This window comes from Falco biarmicus, chromosome 8 (assembly GCF_023638135.1).
Source record: "Falco biarmicus isolate bFalBia1 chromosome 8, bFalBia1.pri, whole genome shotgun sequence".
NCBI lineage: Eukaryota > Metazoa > Chordata > Aves > Falconiformes > Falconidae > Falco > Falco biarmicus.
The window spans coordinates 49803334-49821256 of NC_079295.1; the positions used below are offsets into that span (position 1 = coordinate 49803334).

General features: G+C 38.0%; 1 protein-coding gene across 5 annotated transcripts in view; it reads right to left on the reverse strand.

Moving 5' to 3' along the window:
* TENM2 (teneurin transmembrane protein 2) overlaps nucleotides 1–17923 on the reverse strand; it is a 698288-nt gene that overhangs the window by 97775 nt on the left and 582590 nt on the right. For all 5 annotated transcript variants that reach the window (XM_056349860.1, XM_056349859.1, XM_056349858.1 and 2 more), the window contains exons 11-12: nucleotides 16852–17047; nucleotides 13921–14022 (exon numbers count right to left, since the gene is read on the reverse strand). In XM_056349860.1, coding sequence (XP_056205835.1) covers nucleotides 13921–14022; nucleotides 16852–17047 — 298 coding nt within the window. The remainder of the gene's footprint in view (nucleotides 1–13920; nucleotides 14023–16851; nucleotides 17048–17923) is intronic.

Below are 17923 nucleotides of genomic sequence, written 5' to 3' on the forward strand. Positions count from 1 at the left end.
ACTTGGTTCTACTTTCAAATATGTGGGCATGGTTTGAGTCTTCTCATCAAGAATAATTTCCAGATTTTTTGCGTCTGGTTTTGCTCAAACAATTCTTCTCTGTACTTAGTAGTGCAAGTCAGCCCAGTGTCCCTAAATTTGGGGGAAGTCATTATGTATATGAAACAGAGCAAATGTTTCTCAAGTCTTTAGTACAACCATATTAACATTCTATAGCTGTCTCTCAAAAACCATCTGAGCCTACAGACTGGGCAGTTTTGATATGCTGTTTGGACAGAGTTGTACAAATTCCTAGTTATACAAAAAAAGTGAAATACACACTAGCATAATAGAAATCAAGTTCTTTGTTTCACTGACCACCGGGAACTGTACTGAAGACAGATATAGGTCAAACTTCTTACCAATGAACCTCACCAGTGAACCTCCTGGGTGCAGCTCCTCTAGGGGATAATTAATTTAGACTCTGTAATAGCTCACACTTGGACTTTGAGCAGAGATTAAGCTGCTACTGCTGAGAGATTATGCATGATTTTGCCAGTATATAAAGAAGATGGATTACTGTTTATGACAGTCTAATCTGAAACCAATAAATGAATTCCAGGTCTGCTCCAAACTGGAGGAGAAATATAGGAAAGATCCAAACCCAATGTAATCAACAACTGCCTGGTTCCAAATATCTCAAAAATATGTATAGGATCACATTGTACTAGTGTTTTTTTCTTTTTTTGGCCTTTATCTTGGTGACACATATGTAGCATTTAATCTACAAATGCTACTTTCCCTTCGATAGACAAATTAGATTAACATGTAAGCAGGTGAAGGTGTATTTTACTGATGTTAGAGCTGAATTGTACTACAATTGTTTGCCAAAGTCCTGAATAACTTTAGATTCACTCCAAAAGCTACAACCAGGTCCTTGCCTACAGTCAACCTTCTAAAGTGAAGTTATACCTATCTGGATATAAACAATCTTAATTTCTAAATGGCTTAAAATCCACAATACTACTAAACCCAAAGGAATTGCAAACATTTGAATTTTAGAAAATCTGCCCAGTTATTTAAGTCGTTAATTTCTGACAACCTGAATCAAAATGTGGGCTACAGACTTTACAGTAACATTACTTTAAATAAAACAGTACCGTGACATAACAAATACATCCCTTGTTATACCAAATGTTTTTCTTTAAGGTATTTCTAAAAATTAGGAGACAGTAAATATATGAGTACTCTTAAAAAATAGAACCATTTTGTTTGACAACACTTTCCTTAATATTTTATGTTTAAACCTCTTTTAATCAGTTGGGCACACATTTCACTACTTGTCTGCATGCCTATTAGCTTTAATTGGAGTGGATTTATGGATATGGAAATCTGAAATAACTTCTAAGAGCACTCCACAGTTTACGCTGTTTCACTTTTACTAGTTTATGCTATTTTTATGCTACTTTCCTGGCAAGAAGCTGCCCCACCTCTAGACAACTTAGCAAGAAAATCATTCTGGAATGGGAGATTGAATGAATCCAGGACCATTTTCTCTCATCTGTTCTTTATCCCTGACGGACATGATATTTGCGTGGCCAGGAAAAATGGTGTTTGACTAGATTGCCTGCTCTTCTGAGATCACTAACTTCCATCAGGCTGAAATGTTTTTAAGAAGAGTGACAATTAGGAAGATCTAGAACATCTTTTAGGTTGCTCTAAGACCTTGTGCTTTTCCAAGCAGAAGTCACCTTAGAGAAATTCACCCAGAAGCAGAAGAATGAACAACTATGATTAAGTGTTACTAACATTATAAGCTTTATGTGTTACTTCATGAACTGTTTACTTTGACTACAGACCACACAAATAATTTAAATGATTTAACAGTAGTGTTGCTCTGTGGTTGCAGGCACCAGGTCAGTATTAAGATGAAATGTACAGCCCTTCATAGTAGTCATGCCCTGCAATCCTTACTTCGGTTGCCCCAACCGGAGCCTTGCCAAGCTCCCTTGTCTAGCTCTGTCAAACTGCACATTAGTAAGCAAGAAAGAGATTCACAGAAGAATTTCCAGAAGGACAAAAAACCCATCAGGTGTGTCAAATCTCTGACATTCAGAAACCATTTGGGGAAAGCAGCACACGCTGACTTAAGCACTAAAGTATGGATGCTTTAATTAATCCGGGGTGAATTTAATTGCTTTAGTTAAGTGGAAATCGGGTTAAAAATGATGCAGAGCATGCTGGGGTGTGTTAAAAACATGACATATAAGTTGGATGAATCGATAAATTAAAAGCGCACAGATGTTTTAATTAAACCCAGGAAAGTTAACGAAGATCACTAGAGACTTTTAAGGATATGATTAATTCAATTCATTTAAAATACCTGTAGAGCTAGGGGGTTGCCTCCATTTTGGGAGTTAGAGAAGTTCTCAATCAATAAGTATTTAAGCTGTTCTACAAAAAAAAATGGCAGGATTTTTATAGAAGTGACTGAGAAGCATTAATTGCACAATGAATATTTACATTCTTTTGAACACTCAGCAAACTTTTGCTTTGGCCAAAATTTATCAGAAAGGTCATAGTTTTTCTCATAGCCTTCAGAGTGACCTTATCTGTCAAAAAGACAACACTTGCTGTTCCGTCTTCCACCATTCTGCAAAGTGCCTATTTCCATTAGATAATTGCTTTGCTTACAACTATTACACAAATATAAGAAATATGAATATGTTTTCCTACACTATCTAGCAGCAGTTTCCAAAACCACAGCAAATTTTTAAGATTAACTCTTTGGGGTTGGTCACTTGGTACAAGAAAATTTTGTTTCATGAATAGACCCCTATAATATTTTTAATAACAATGACAATGCAGTCTGTAAGAATAAAAATTAAGCAAATGTCAGATACATTTGAACTAATTTAGTAGTGGATTGAAAGGGGTGAAGTCCCATTACTACTAGCACGAAGATGAGCTTAGGTTATCTACATAACCATCAACAAAGATGTTCTCCAAAGATACTGGAGTCCTGAGGGGGAGAGAAAAAGGCCACCATACTGTCTCACTGGAAAAGCCACAGCTGAATAGAAAAAATATTTTCAAGCGCTATAAAACAAACTACAAATTGGGGACAGACAGAAAAGAGGATGTTTGAGTTCAGCTAGACACTTGAAAAATCAACTAGCTGTGCCAGGGTTCAAATGTCTTGAGGACTTTCTCTTGTCAGTACATTCTGGATTCAGCACTTTGTCAGCCTGTTTGCTCCCCCTCCACTACTGCAGAAGCTCTGTGACTATTACTACCTGTATTACGAGAAAGATTGCAGTTCTCCATGCAGTACACTAAGATGATTTGCAGAATGGAAGGTTGACAGGCAGCCAATCCAGTTAGGGCCCTCCCTATCTACTATGTCATTAAAGAGCAGCATAGTTCAATTTTTTTTCATATATATCAGTGCATCCAGGGAAATGGAAGTTACCCGGCACTGATTCTGGTTTACCACAGGAGAATGTGAGTGATCACTTTGTCATATATTTTGTGCCTTTGAAAAGAAAGAAAAAAAGAAAAAAAAATAAAAGGAAGAATTTCTTTCAACTCTCTGCATGATACATGGCACTAGAGGAAAATGTTGATGGTGGATATAAATGTCCTGAAAACACTGCTTTGCAAACCAGAACTATTTTTCTGTGGGAACTAGTAACAGAATCAGAGCCGTGAAAATCCTGCATTAGAAACAAGCAGTGAAGCTGATACAACTACTAGAACATGCAGACATAGATTTTACTTTCTACCAACAGATGGAAATAAACAGATGTTAAAATCAACATGTCATAGAGAAAAGCATGTAGATCTTCATTTGTATGTCTTGATAACTTCATCACTAGAAAAACTGAGGAGAAAGGGAAAACTAAACCATTTCAGAGGTTTCAGTAGCTATCTCAGTGGAAAGAGCCAGTGAGGAATCAAAGAGATAATGCTTCAAGCTCACAAAAAGCAGCACTATGGACAAACACCAAATACGAGCATTATCTTCCAAACATATGTGTTACGATTCATAACAGAGAAGTACTAACAGCATAAAGTAATTTATGCACCCAGAAAAAGAAATGAATGAAAAAGTGAAATATTTCTTCAAATATTTTTGGTAAGATTTTACACCATTCCAAGTGAACGGTGTAAAAACTATTACTTCTCTGGTAATGGTTTAGCTCTGGCTAAACAGCAGTGCAGAAGGTGTAGGATTGCGCCCACAGGCTGCAGCATTCAGGGTATTTAAAACCCAGACTACTCTGGTCTCATTTTAGTTACTGCTGTTTGTCTTTTTGAATTTACCAGAAAAGGTTTTAATCATAATGTGTTTAATTGCACATTTCCACATTAGCTGCAGATATTTAAACATTTTTTCTATGTTCAAATTAGAATCTTTTTTGTTTGCCTGAGAAAGGGAAGGGCCATGATAGCTACCTGAATTTAATCTCACCCAAACAGGGTCTAAATATAGGAAAAGATCTAAATTACAGATTCAAATCTAGATATAATATAGATATGAAAAAAGTCATGCATGCTGAAATCTGAAACTGTGACTCAGGGCTGTTTCTGTTATTCAGGGATGGCAAATGTCTAAGGATCTCTTAACAGCTGTATTTCTATAACATGATTTACAGTACTACTTAATCACAGTTGCTTCAATGACATTTACCATCATCGCAAGGACTCCAAGATGATCCCAACACAACTGCAAAGACAAACTCTTTGAACTTAATGAAATAAACAAATACCAGTACAAGTCCATGGAGACAATGCAATCCAGAAACAAAACATAGATTGCAACACAATTAAATAAGCTAACCAATTAAACACAAAAACAAATTACAAAGCATACATCACAGTAAGCACAATTCTGCTCAGCAGAGTATAGCTAGAGCAAAGAGATTCTTAGCCACCAATGGAAGTATTATAAGATTAGAAGAAAAATTTTTAGCTTGCCAGAAACTCAGCTGCACAATGCTTTGCGTCCTGCATGTATTTGTATGCACGTCCACCGCCTTGCTGCACTGGGAACCTTTTGAAATATTCTGTTTATTGGAATCCCATTGAAACAGAAAATATTTGTGCAAATGGATGTGCTGTTGCTGCACATGTATAAGAGGGGAAGAAAGATAAAGTGAAGTAACTGATAATACAGCAGGCTTTGAAAGCAGCTGTGAGAGATCAAATGAATATACCCAGCTTTTAATAAGTATGAAAATATTACTATAATGCTGTTGAAGAAAAACCCATTAATAAGATTTTACTGTGTTTCCATATGCTTTCCATCTTGGACATAAGCAAAGCAAACTTCCTTATCATACTAAGCCAATAAAACTTGGTTCCAGCTGATAGGCCTTAGCTACAGTACTGCCTCTGGCTCTGTCCTTGGTCTTGGTGTTGGCAGGTTGGGTAATGAGTCATCAGATAAAGATGTGCTAGTGCTCACTGAAAGCAGAGACTCATAATGACTTACATGCCCATTTATTTCACCTATCATGTTTTGTCCAGCAGTGGCATTAACAACTTTTCTCAAGTTATTTCCTTCTTCCTTCATTACTGAATTCCTCAGTATTCCCCATCTTTTTCTTAATCCTTTTAGCTGTGTCTTTGAAATTCTCTCCTACAGAAATAAGTCTATCTTTTCAGCTGCACCACTATCCTGCATGCTCTTTGGGAAAAGAAGTCATACAGAATTTCAAGTTCATATGCTGCAATGTGCATTTAGAAACATATGAAAGGGCAATGCAATGCACAGGCACAAATCTGGCTGTACGTTTACTGGCATTTTAATATACAAAACAAATGGTAATTAAATTGCTATACTAGATGTAAGTATTTGGTATATTTAACAACATTAAATAAATATCTTAAAAAAATGTTAAGGCATTTTTGCTGCCCTGTAAAGGCACGATTGTAATATACAGAGGATGGACATGCTTCTAAACAACAGGAGCATCCCCACTTGAAATTACTCAGGACAAGCTCTTCTGTAGATAAATTCTTTATAACTTTGAATTCAGTGCTGGAATCAGCAGAAGCCATAAAAGCTTTAAGAATAATGAGAAGTTAGTTGTTTGGTTTTTTTTTTGTTGAAATCCATATTTTTAAAGTCTGTTTCCTGAAATATTTACAATGCTAAAAGTAGCTCCTGTGTCCTATTGCAATTTTGTAAATATTCCCTTACAAAGAATGAAAAGGATATGAAGGATCAGTTCTAGCCTGGTGCAGGCTAGGGAGTAATCTCAGAACCCTTACATCACCATTCTGTTACTAATAGCATTTCCCTTCCAAACATCTGCTAATCCTCACATTTAACCTGCAATGTACTACAGGGACAGGTACATATTTTTTAAAGCGTAATGAAATGTTAGGACACTAAATAACGGGTATTGTAACACAAATTTAAAAAGATATCTGTTGTAGAATTCTGGAGTCCACACTCCTCAGAGCCCTGATTTTATCTCTAACCTCCAAATGAGTTCACGAGGACTGATACAAAAAGCTGCAGACCAGAAATGATGGTTCCCATCACACTCCTTGCCGCAGTACTGACTGTGTGCCTTGAGTCCCTTTTGGAGCCCTGATCACTAACAAACAGAAAGAATTCAGCCAGTCACCTCTTCTGCTCTTGGCTCCTGTTTAAATTGCTAATTAGAAAGATTTAAGAGTGGTGGATTTTATGGTGGCTCTACTTGTCTACCTGACACTGGATCAAAGCTACTATCTGCCCAGTGGAAAAGGGTCAGGGCTGGGGGGGGCTGGTGGCCAGCTGGGCATGAGCCAGCAGCGTGCCCGGGTGGCCAAGGAGGCCAGCAGCACCCTGGCTCGTAGCCGGGACAGCGTGGCCAACAGGGCCAGGGCAGTGCCCGTCCCCTTGTGCTCGGCACTGGTGAGGCCGCCCCTCGAACCCTGGGTTCGGGTTTGGGCCCCTCACGGCCAGAGGGACATGGAGGGGCTGGAGCGTGTCCAGAGCCGGGCACGGGGCTGGGGCAGGGGCTGGGGCACAAGTGCTGGGAGGGGCGGCGGGGGGAACTGGGGGGTTTAGTCTGGAGAAAGCTCCGGGGGGACCTTATCGCTCCCCACAGCTGCCTGACAGGGGCTGTAGGCAGGGGGGTTGGTCTCTGTGCCAGGTAACAAGTGACAGGACAAGAGGAAACGGCCTCAAGTTGCACCAGGGGAGGTTTAGATTGGAGATTAGGAAAAATTTCTTCACGGAAAGGGTGTTCAAGCATTGGAACAGGCTGCCAGGGAGGTGGTTGAGTCACCATCCCTGGTTTAAAAGATGTGTAGACATGGCGCTTAAGGACATGGGTTAGTGGTGGCCTTGGCAGTGCTGGGTTGACGGTTGGACTCAATGATCTTAAAGGTCTTTTCCAGCCTAAATGATTCTCTGATTGTGGGATCTCACTTCATGCAGGCAAGGTAGCAGCTGATAGACAGCAATGACTGTCAATCATTGTAAAAATAGGTTACATGTCCATTTATTTATTCAGTAATTACTTTAGGCAGAGCTGATGGCACAAAACCCTTTCCAGAGCATACTGCAGTTCCATGAAACTCTGAAAACTGAGTGCAGACAGGCAAGCACTGCCCTGTACACAGAACTCACTTGAAGGCAAGAGAGGACATGATCAGTTTTCCAGGAATGAAAAATATCTGCTAATAAAATATGAGACTGGGAAAACAAGAAGAAAATTTATAAGAAAGGCATTTTAAGGTACTGAGTCAGAGAGGTGGGAACTGCTGGAGAGGAGCATTGCCAAAGACAGCCTTGTCTGTTCAAGTATCAAAAATGATGCTTCCACCCACTGTGAGGGAAGATTTGAGTGACAAGCCAGGGCTGTGCTGCTGCTGCAACACATACGTAAGTTGACACACATACACACATAAACACACAAAACCCAAAAACAAACCCACCCTGAAAGAGATACTAAGAGAGAAGCTGAACATGCTGATTTTTTGTCAACTGCAAGAAAGGATATGAGATGTGTGTGGGTGACAAGTCATGAGTGCGGTATTTCCAAAGAAAAGAACACCCTTCTTTTTCTTTCCTTTTTTTTTTTTTTTTTTTTTTTAATGAGCACTGTGTAAGTGATAAGAGATGCTATGATTATGAGCACATAAAAAGCTTGCTAATAAACTTGTTATTTCTCTAATTTCTCTCAAACCCACTGCTTCTCTGCCCTCCCCTGCATTCTTGCTTATATACAGCGGGCAATACCATCCTTCTACCTGTCATTAAGCTTCATAATCTGGATGTTTTTTTGACTCATCTGTTTCCTTGCCTCACATTAAGGCTTTGACAAAGTCTTACAGATTCATTCTGCATTGCATTTCTCTGTCAGAATTCTTGCCCTAGCTTTCAGCAAATAAAATCTACATTAAATCAACACCTTTTTCTCCACTGTTGATAAATTCAGTCTTCTGCAGTGATGTCTGTGTGCAACAGTGCTGCAAAAATCATGTTCTTAATCAGTTAATCTAACCTTCAGCTATGTGGCTCTTCTTTCCCAGTTCTGTTTCAGGTACTTTCCTCTTATCACATGGAACATGAACTTCATGCTCCAACTTCATTTACAGACCTGCTTCACCCCAGACTGCTTGCTGCTAGAATTCCGACTTCAACCTCTCTGTGATTTACAATACTTTTGTAAGTCAAATTTAAAAAGGCTTTTCTGAGCTCTTCCCTATGCTCTGTCTCCTTCTGAGGGCCCATTTGCCCTCCATTATCCACATGATGTTATCCATCTGCCCCATTATCCCTCTTTAAAACTGCCTTTTACCACAGTGTTACCCAGTCACACTGCTAGTGTGTCTATAACACAGCCTATCCCATTTTTTCCTTTTATCTCCACATCTATCAATTGGTTCCCATTCATTCCCTTTCAGTTTGCACTAACATGGTAAATTCCTGGAGTAGGCACTGGTTTTATGTATTCTTTTTGCTTGTAAAGCACTAACCACAATAGATCAGTTTTAACAAATACTATTACTCACGACAATCTCTTCATAATGACATAAACGTCACATATTTCCCATACAATTGTTCCTCTCCTGCTCTTTTCTCTGCCAAACCAATCTGCTTTGGGTACCATCATGTCTGATCTAACCCACTTCACTTGTCTGATCTATAATCTGTCATTGCATAAATTTTCAGTGAGTCACTTGAATAGTGCAAGACACATATTCACCAGTTTGATTGTGCCACAAAAGTCCCAAAGTGCTGCCTCACCACAGGCCCAACCTTTTCTGTCAGGCTCCCAACATGTGCAGGACAGGCAAAGGAGAACGGCTATTCAGCACCATCTCTCACCCTTCCCTTTGAAGTCCAGTGAGCTTCTGTGTGCCTGCACTATTTTCAGTTTCTAAAATTTCTAGCCAGTTTATGAAAGCAAATACTGTTTTCCTTACATAGTGAGGAAATACTAACTCACATACATCATTCATTCATGTGGGCCACGTGCCCTACAGCAATGAACCAAGTACTGAATTATTCAGCAAGATGCACTCCAAAATCCACATTTTCCCCACTGCAATATGTCCCAAAATATCTTAAGCCCCTGGGAGCATTCTGGACATGGCACTAAGAGAATAGTGGCAAGCAGAGTATTCACTGGACAAAACACCATTACTTTATGCACTATTGCCCAAGCAATAAGCCTCTGAATAACCTCAGAGGAAGAAGAGTCCCAAACAACTGAAATTTGAATAACAACTGAGAAAAAGCAAGAGCTGCTACTTCTAGAAATTATACCTTACTTACCTAATGAATTGACAGTTTTTTACATTTTTATACAGAGATTAACAGTAGGCACATAACAAAGAAAATGGCAGTGGTAGAATTCTTATTGTGGTGTGGTCAATCATCAGAAACAGCAAATCTATTGGAATAAATTTAAAAAGAGATAGACTACACTTTACAGCTTAGTAACTATTTCAAACTAAATAGATGTCACAAAAGAAATAAAAAAGAAATTTTAAAAAAACCTACCCTTCTTTTTATACTTATTAAAGTGGCGCCGTCCTTTGCCAGTAAGCCAAAAACAAACAGAATGAAAATAAAATAATGAAAAACCCACACAGGAAAAGAAACTGCGAATAACATAAATCTGAAACATTAGAGTTCTTAAAATCAGATTAAAAAGTCAACTGATCAAACATGGTACAAATCTGGTTTAAAAAATCCAAAAGCCTTCAATCAATTTAGATTAAAATATTAAACATGTTTCTTATTACATTGCATAATCAACTGAAAGTTTCTGCTAAATGGCAACTTCATGGCAGCTGACATGAGCTACTTGACTCAATTTTCCTTTTACAAATTGGACACCATCTCTTAACAGGCTATGCTCATCGTGTCAGTGTAGAAATCCCATGTGATGGTACATTGTTTCACCTTTTCAGATTAACTAAATATGCTTGTGATGCAAATCCTAGTATTTTAAAATGCAAAATTTAAGGAGGCCCTGAGAACATTTGCAAAACTGTATGACAGTGTCTTTGGAAGTATTTTTGTTAAAGAAGTGGAAGAGTTGCATGCCCTTCAAATATATTATGAGAAGAAATGAAATTATAGCCAACTCTGAGTCACGTCTAGGAACCCAACTTATTGTAACACTGAACTCTACAAATGGTGAAAAGCAGGACATGACAAAGGATGCCTGCTTGCAGATTTACCACAGAACTTGGCATTTGAAGGACCAAACTATTATCAGACATTAACAGTAGGAACACTAAATAAGAAGGACATCTTGATATACTTGGGTGGTTATGTCATAGAGATTACAGAAAAATAGAGATGAATATAAAAAAAGTGACAACACACCAAAATAACATAATAACTGCATGTCTGATTCTTTAATTGATCCTTGGCCACAGCATCAATAACTCCTACAGACAATTGTAGACAGGAGGTTATTCACAGTGAAGTTCAATTTACAGCAAATCTTCCACTGGCTTTAACTATACATATTTCCTTTGACAGGATACAACTCCACCCACTGAATTACCTTTTGATTATCAGACTTTCTTTTTCTTTATATGCCATGTTTTATCCACATGAGGTTAAATGTATCATTACATTTTTTGTGTGTTAGATGGAATTCTGAATTACGCTAAACTGCAAATGATTTCAAAGGGAATCTTGCCTGAGCAAGGATGGAGTAAATCTGTTGATACTAACTACCTGAGAATAAGTTATTTCCACAGATTAAGAGTGAGAAATAACCCCTCCCAGTATTTGGTAACAGTGTTTGGGAGGGTGAAATTTTCTCCACTTCAGGGTACAAAATTGTATTTCATCCTGTGGGTTGGGCCAAAAGTTTATCTCTTTGTAATAATCTTCATGGTATTTTTCTGGAGCTAATGGATCTGAAGCCAAACCTGTGCTGTCTCTCATAGATCTCCTTAATTTTTATCTTTTAGAACTACATGAATGGAGTAAACAGAGGGGGTACCTGAGCACTGCCTGCAAATAGTTTGCAGATGACTCCTCTAAAGATTTGTTGCCTCTGATGCCCTTAAGATCAGCCTTTTAACAGGGTCATCACTGGTATACAGGACCATGCTACATATGAATCAAACTTGGGTTTCAACAAATTTGATGCTCTTAGACTGCTGTGTTATTGCATGAATCAAATTCTAAAAGTCATCTGAAGAGCCTGTTCACATTTTCTCCACATTTCTCTACTTGAGTCTTGCCTCGAATTATTTTACAGTGGAGAACTGAGACACTGAAAGATGTGTTGCTAGGGAAATAATAAAAAAATCAGATGGAAAGAAAATCATTATCCTTCCACACTTGTGACAACTTAAATATAAATTTAACATTACCGTAAATGTGTATTAAACGTGTGTCTATACATATAATACGCTGGAAAAGCTTTAATTCTCTATCTCATTTTACTTTCTTTTACCATGCACACAATCCCAATATTGATTTCTGTCTTCTGAAACTGCTCTCACATATAATCAGCATTCAAGTAAGCAGAAGAATCTGTGGTCATGAGAACAGGCATGACAGTACCTGTGAAATGGGTGAGGCATACAGCCCTTACACCTTAACTGAGACGTGCACTTCTGGCTATGTCTGATATTATAAAGATGTGCAGCTATGTGCTTGCAAAGAAACACAAGAATTCTGTCAATACACCCGTTTTGTCATTTTATGGAGTTTTTCAAGCTTCTTTGTTCTTTAGAAATACCATGACATCTGACAAGAAAACAGTAAAAGAGTTGAAAGAAGCTTCCAAGAAACCATTTCTGCTTTTGAGGGGAAAGAGACAACACAGAAAGGACAAGGCAGGAAGTGGAGGGAATGTACTGAGCAGTAGGAGAAGCCTGACAGACACAGTTTGACAAGTACCCTATAAAAAAAGCTATTTATCTGACATAGCCTGAACGAAGTATTTTCTAGCATTAACATAGAATACAGTGTCACAGAGAGGTTCAGTACACAATGCAGGATTGCTCCACAACTCAAAATGTAAATGAATTGATTTAATGGCCATGTATGTGTGAAGGGTGGCAGTGAAGCACATAGTCACTGCATGCATGCTTTCACATGTTAACACCACAGAAATGCATATAACTGTCAGTGTGCATTTATGGTACACAATATCACACCATTTGCTTTGTAATATACAGATATCTCCTCTATATATTTGCCAAGTGTCTTAATTTCTCAGGTAATGAAACAACATGCATGCTGTATTTGAAGCAGTCTTTAAAATGAGTAGGGCTAGCACTGAAATAACATCAGTAGCTTTCCAAGACCCTTGGGGGCTCGGTTTTGGTTTTTTTTGGTTTGTTTTTTTTTTTTTTTTGTTTGTTTGTTTGTTTGTTTTGGCATTTTTGTTTGTTTGCTTGGGGTTGGCTTTTTGTTGGTACTGGGGCACCTTAAGGAGACACAGAATGGAAATTACTCACTCCAGTACACGGAGCACTTCATAGACACACGGAGGTATGCTGGATGCCACCCTGTTACACCAGTGAAAGAGGTGGGGCATAACAAACTGTCCTCGGGACTGGATCAGGAGTCAAAGAAGAAATGAGCACATTTCTAAGGCCCTTCAAGGCATTTCAAAAAGGTTTCAAACACCAGGCTTTCCCCCTTTGAACACTAATAACCCTATCCCTATGGAAAACAATTTTAAGCATATGACATTGATAGTGTGCCTAAATCACACAAACTGAGAAGGAAGCAAACTGAAACGTTATGACTGTGCTCAGGAACAGCAGGGAATAAAACCAAGTCACTGACCTTAGACAACATATGTGCTACTCGCTGTATAAACTAAAAAGCTCCTCCTTTATGAACCTTTCCCTTGTGGCAGCAATCCCAAACTCTCAGAAAAACTTAGTAAACACATACTGCCAATCCAAAGCTGTCTTTTAGATATCTGCTTAATCCTTGATAATCATGCATCTCCCAGTTTTGGTTGTTAAAATTTACAATTAACATTGAAGGAAAGGTTTATTTTAAGACTTTATCAAGTCCTACTTACTTTCCTAAGAAAGGTGAACTTCCTTTGGTCAAAGAGCAATTGTATATGCAAGAAAGATGCTATGTACTAGAAATAAGGCTCAGTCAAGCCAGAATATACATTACGTGCTATCGATGAGATAAACAGTATTCTGTTGCAGACCAGTTAATGATTATCAGAAAGCATTGATAATTCATCCACTTCTAGAGAAAATAAATATTTTCTGCCATTTCTGCATACTACTTTGGACAATAAAAAAGTTGTAGTTATGGAAGCTCATCAGCAACATAATAATACTTCCACCTGATCTAAGAAAAAACTCCATATTGATCTATTTGAATCCAGGTTGGACCCATGCTAACTAGCAGGCACTGTAGATCCATACATCACAAACACACACTGTGGTTATTTGTAAACATAGGGAAAATGATACCTTTAGCACAATCTGCTCCATGAAATCCTGGAAAACAGTGGCAGACACCTGATACACACTCGCCATTCCCATGACAATGACGTGGGCAGTCTTGCACTGAATCTGAAATACAAGCATCACAGGCACATTAGATGGTTCCTATTTAGGCTACAAATCCTTTGCTTAATGTTTCCTCAGTTTATTTTGTCTTCAAGGCTCAGAAGAACAATCCCTAATAATATTAACCCCACAAAGTTCAGGTGAACCAGAAAGGTACCGAGTTTTACAGCGGCATGAGTAAGTGTAGAGATCTAGCGACAATACTAAAGCACGGCTACCTGTGGGCACCATCAGAACTCAAAGTCTTCTGATACTGCTCAAGTCCCCTGTTCCACAGGCAGAGAGGACGGCCTCTTAAGATCCCTACAGCTATGTCTGTATTCGTGTAACGGAGCAAACATAATGCTTCCTCAGGAAAATCAACAGTCTCCCTTTTTTGCAGTAAGACTTTGATCGTGCACAACCACTCTTCCATGTGAAACTGATTATCCCAAGGAGTGTATCTTTTCCTTCTAAAGACATTTAAAGCCTCATTAATTGAGCAGACAGAAATATCTGCTGAACATGACAGAGGAGCTTTTTGCTCTACCAAATATTCTTTAGCCTAAAAAAAACCCACCCAAAAATGAAAGAGGTGCAAGTAGCTACACAAAGGGATGAAGAAGAGGTTTGTAAAAACAGAGGACAAGGTTTAACACAAGAGTTTAAGTGACTGACTGAAGTGTCGATGACTTCAATAATCTGAGAAGAGTAAGCACACCAGCCTGATGATTTCAGCTGTACCAAAATACTTATCTTCCACAATATCTGTTACTATTTGTATAATATATACACTAATTTGCATAATAACAACCTAGAAATAAAATCCCAATTTTGAAATTAATTCTTAAAATCGCTTTCATTTGAAAGCTGTTGGATTTCAGTGAAACATATTTTCAACACTGAATTATTGGAACAAAAATCTAATCAGAATGTTGCTACTCTTCACTATTACTCCCTATTGTTGTGGGACCTGTGGCCCTGAACTAAATGGCTCTGTCAGTCCCAGACACCAAACAAACAGCAGCTGTACAACACAGAAAATGAATTTTGGATTTGGAAGTAGCGCAACTGTACAAAATATTTTTCTGTCAAATTAAATGGAAAAGAGGAAAAAGATTCACGCAAAACTTTAAATCTAATTTCACAGTTGCAGGGCACTAAAAAAACTCAAAAGCAAATATTCAAACAGATGTCATTAGCTGGGCCTCTTGAAATGATTCATGTAAACAATGAAAGGAAAAATTGAAATGTAATGCTCAAAGATATCAATTTGACTCATGAAGAAGCTTGTCTATAGATTTATTCATTATTTTGCTTCATGGCACACAAAAGCATTTTCTATGTATTCAAATTCATGGTAAATTTAATATTGTCTGGGAGTTAGCATCATTTCTCTTATTCTTTCTCCTCTTCCACATCAGAGAAACTTGCACCTATCTCAGATCCTTTGATTATGAAACGGCTGATACTAGGTGTGTGCAGAAGAACCTCTGAACTGGATAAAACACTATACTTTTCTCTACATTTCAGTCCAATTACTATTATTGCGCTATCAAGTAGGCTACCTGACTATTAGACCTTTGATGCTCTTGAAATCTGTAGCCTAGACCAGGCAACTCTTTTAAGGACAGCTTATCATACCTGAAGGTTTTCTAAGCACAACAGGGGCATAACAAGGTATAAACACAAACGTTCTTGTTTTTGGAGAAGCAGAAAAAGCCTTCTATGTGCAAATATATATATATCAATAAGCATAGCACCTCGTAACTCTTACAAACCCACATATAACATACGGAAGAAAAATATTTTTTTTTTATTTTGATTGAGGTTAACAGAAACAATTACATTTATACTTAATGACACAGTATTTCCTATCCTATACCCTTGGGACTCAAGCCAACTAATTTAATTTTATACTAGTGTAAGAGGAAAAAATTAAGCTTCATATCATCAATCAGGCAAGACCAGAAAAGATCTTCACCTATTTTGCATCAAGCTTAAAAACTCATTTGGACTTTTTTGCAGTTTCTATTTCCCTAAACTAAAAGGAACTACAGACTTATACAATATAGTGCCATTTAACACTTCACCAGTCAGGACAGAATACCACATAGCCTACCTCAGATTTTTTTTTATGCCACTGTGACAAGATATTTAGCAAAGTTCATTAAATGCTTCAAGTTCATCAAATCTTCCAATAAAGGTTGGAGAATTTAGACTCAGTTTGATTTTCAACTAAATGTAACCTTATTCTTCTAACAGAACTGCAGGTTTCTCAGATCAGAGGCTAGATGTTCTTCTGCTCTTGATACTACCATGTTGAGGAGATGACCCACTATTAGGCGGGTAGTAAGCTGTAAAACAGCATATGGCTAATTAATTGACTCAATTAATCTCTGGGGTGACTGCAAACAATAACCTCATTTGCAGGTGTCAGTTTCTTGTGCTGTCTTTCTACTGAGATTAAACAGCTCTCCTGTTGTTGGATACTATACCACCTAGGTGTAAAGAAGATTCTCCAGGGAAGCAAATAAGTATAAAACTGACAAAACATAAAGGAGAGGAACATTAACTGGGGAATGCTTCCACCCAGACTGAACTCATCTGACTCCTGTTCTCCAGAACTAAACTCAAGATCTATGAGAATGCCAAAATCTTAAAAAGAGCAATGAGAAATGAAAATCAGCACCCCATTAAAGATTTTTTGACAGAGTATCATGGAGAAAAAAAATGCACAACACCACAAGGACAAAGAGGCTGAATACTGAAGGCTGTAAGAAAGTATTATGACTTTAAGTAAGCAAAGGTATAAACAAGGAGTAAAAATGCACAGCTTAACGAGATACCTACCCAAAATAACTGTACTGAAAGAGACCACTTCTTTGTCCTTGCCGTCATTGTAAAATGCCAGGTGCCACAAACCCACATCCAAGTACTGAACAAACACAGCCTCATTCTGAACAAGGGTCTGAATACTTCGACGTTCCCGTGGGGATTCCACCACACTCCATTTCTCTTTCCCATCCAAGCGTTCCATGAAATCATACTGCAGGGTGGAAAAAAAAAAGGGAAGAAAAAAAAAAAAAAGAAAAGAAAAAAAAAAAAAAGAACACAAACAAACAAACCCCCAAACAAACAGACCTGAATACAGAATGGTATTTCAGCTCAAAATCTGACAGTATATTTTCTCTTCTACCTTGTCATAAAATTATATTCCTGGAAGATATGTCAATGTGAAACTAACATTTTCTAGCTGACCATGGAACATACAGATCTTCTATCAGTCTTATCCCTTCTCAAACAGTGACACAGAATTATGCATCTTTGCTCTGCATAGGGGATCAAAAATGTACGCATGGTATTTCTTGGCAGGCTGGGTTCTGAGAAAGAAGTTGAAATCAGTGACTTGACCCATCAAATTTATGTTCCTACACGGCTTTCAAAGCTGGAAACCTTCAACCTATGAGACACACCCCCTCTTCTAAGCAATCGCCAACAATACATTCTAGCTGCAAGAGGAACAGAAGTCTCAGATGTAGCTTCAGGCTTATAATTGAATGGAAGCCTCTAGAACATAAAAACAAACATAAACAGCACAAACGGGAAATGTGTTTGCCTAATGTTAGGTAACTCAGCACCTGATAAAAATACCCTGTACAAGTTTTACATTACAGAGTAAGAGTTGCTTACCTGAGTTTGTATGTGGGAGAATCAGGGGGAAGTAGGATACAAAAACCAGAGGGAGCATGGAAAGGAATAACACAAATCAAGAAGGAATTGAACTTATATTAAGGAAAACTGAGAATTTCTGGTTGGATGGTTTCCAAGTAAGGTAGAACATTACATTAATCTTTGGAAAAGGGATCAAACAGAGCAAGTGATTATTTAGAGTATAAGAGGGATGGCCCCATTAATGGCATGA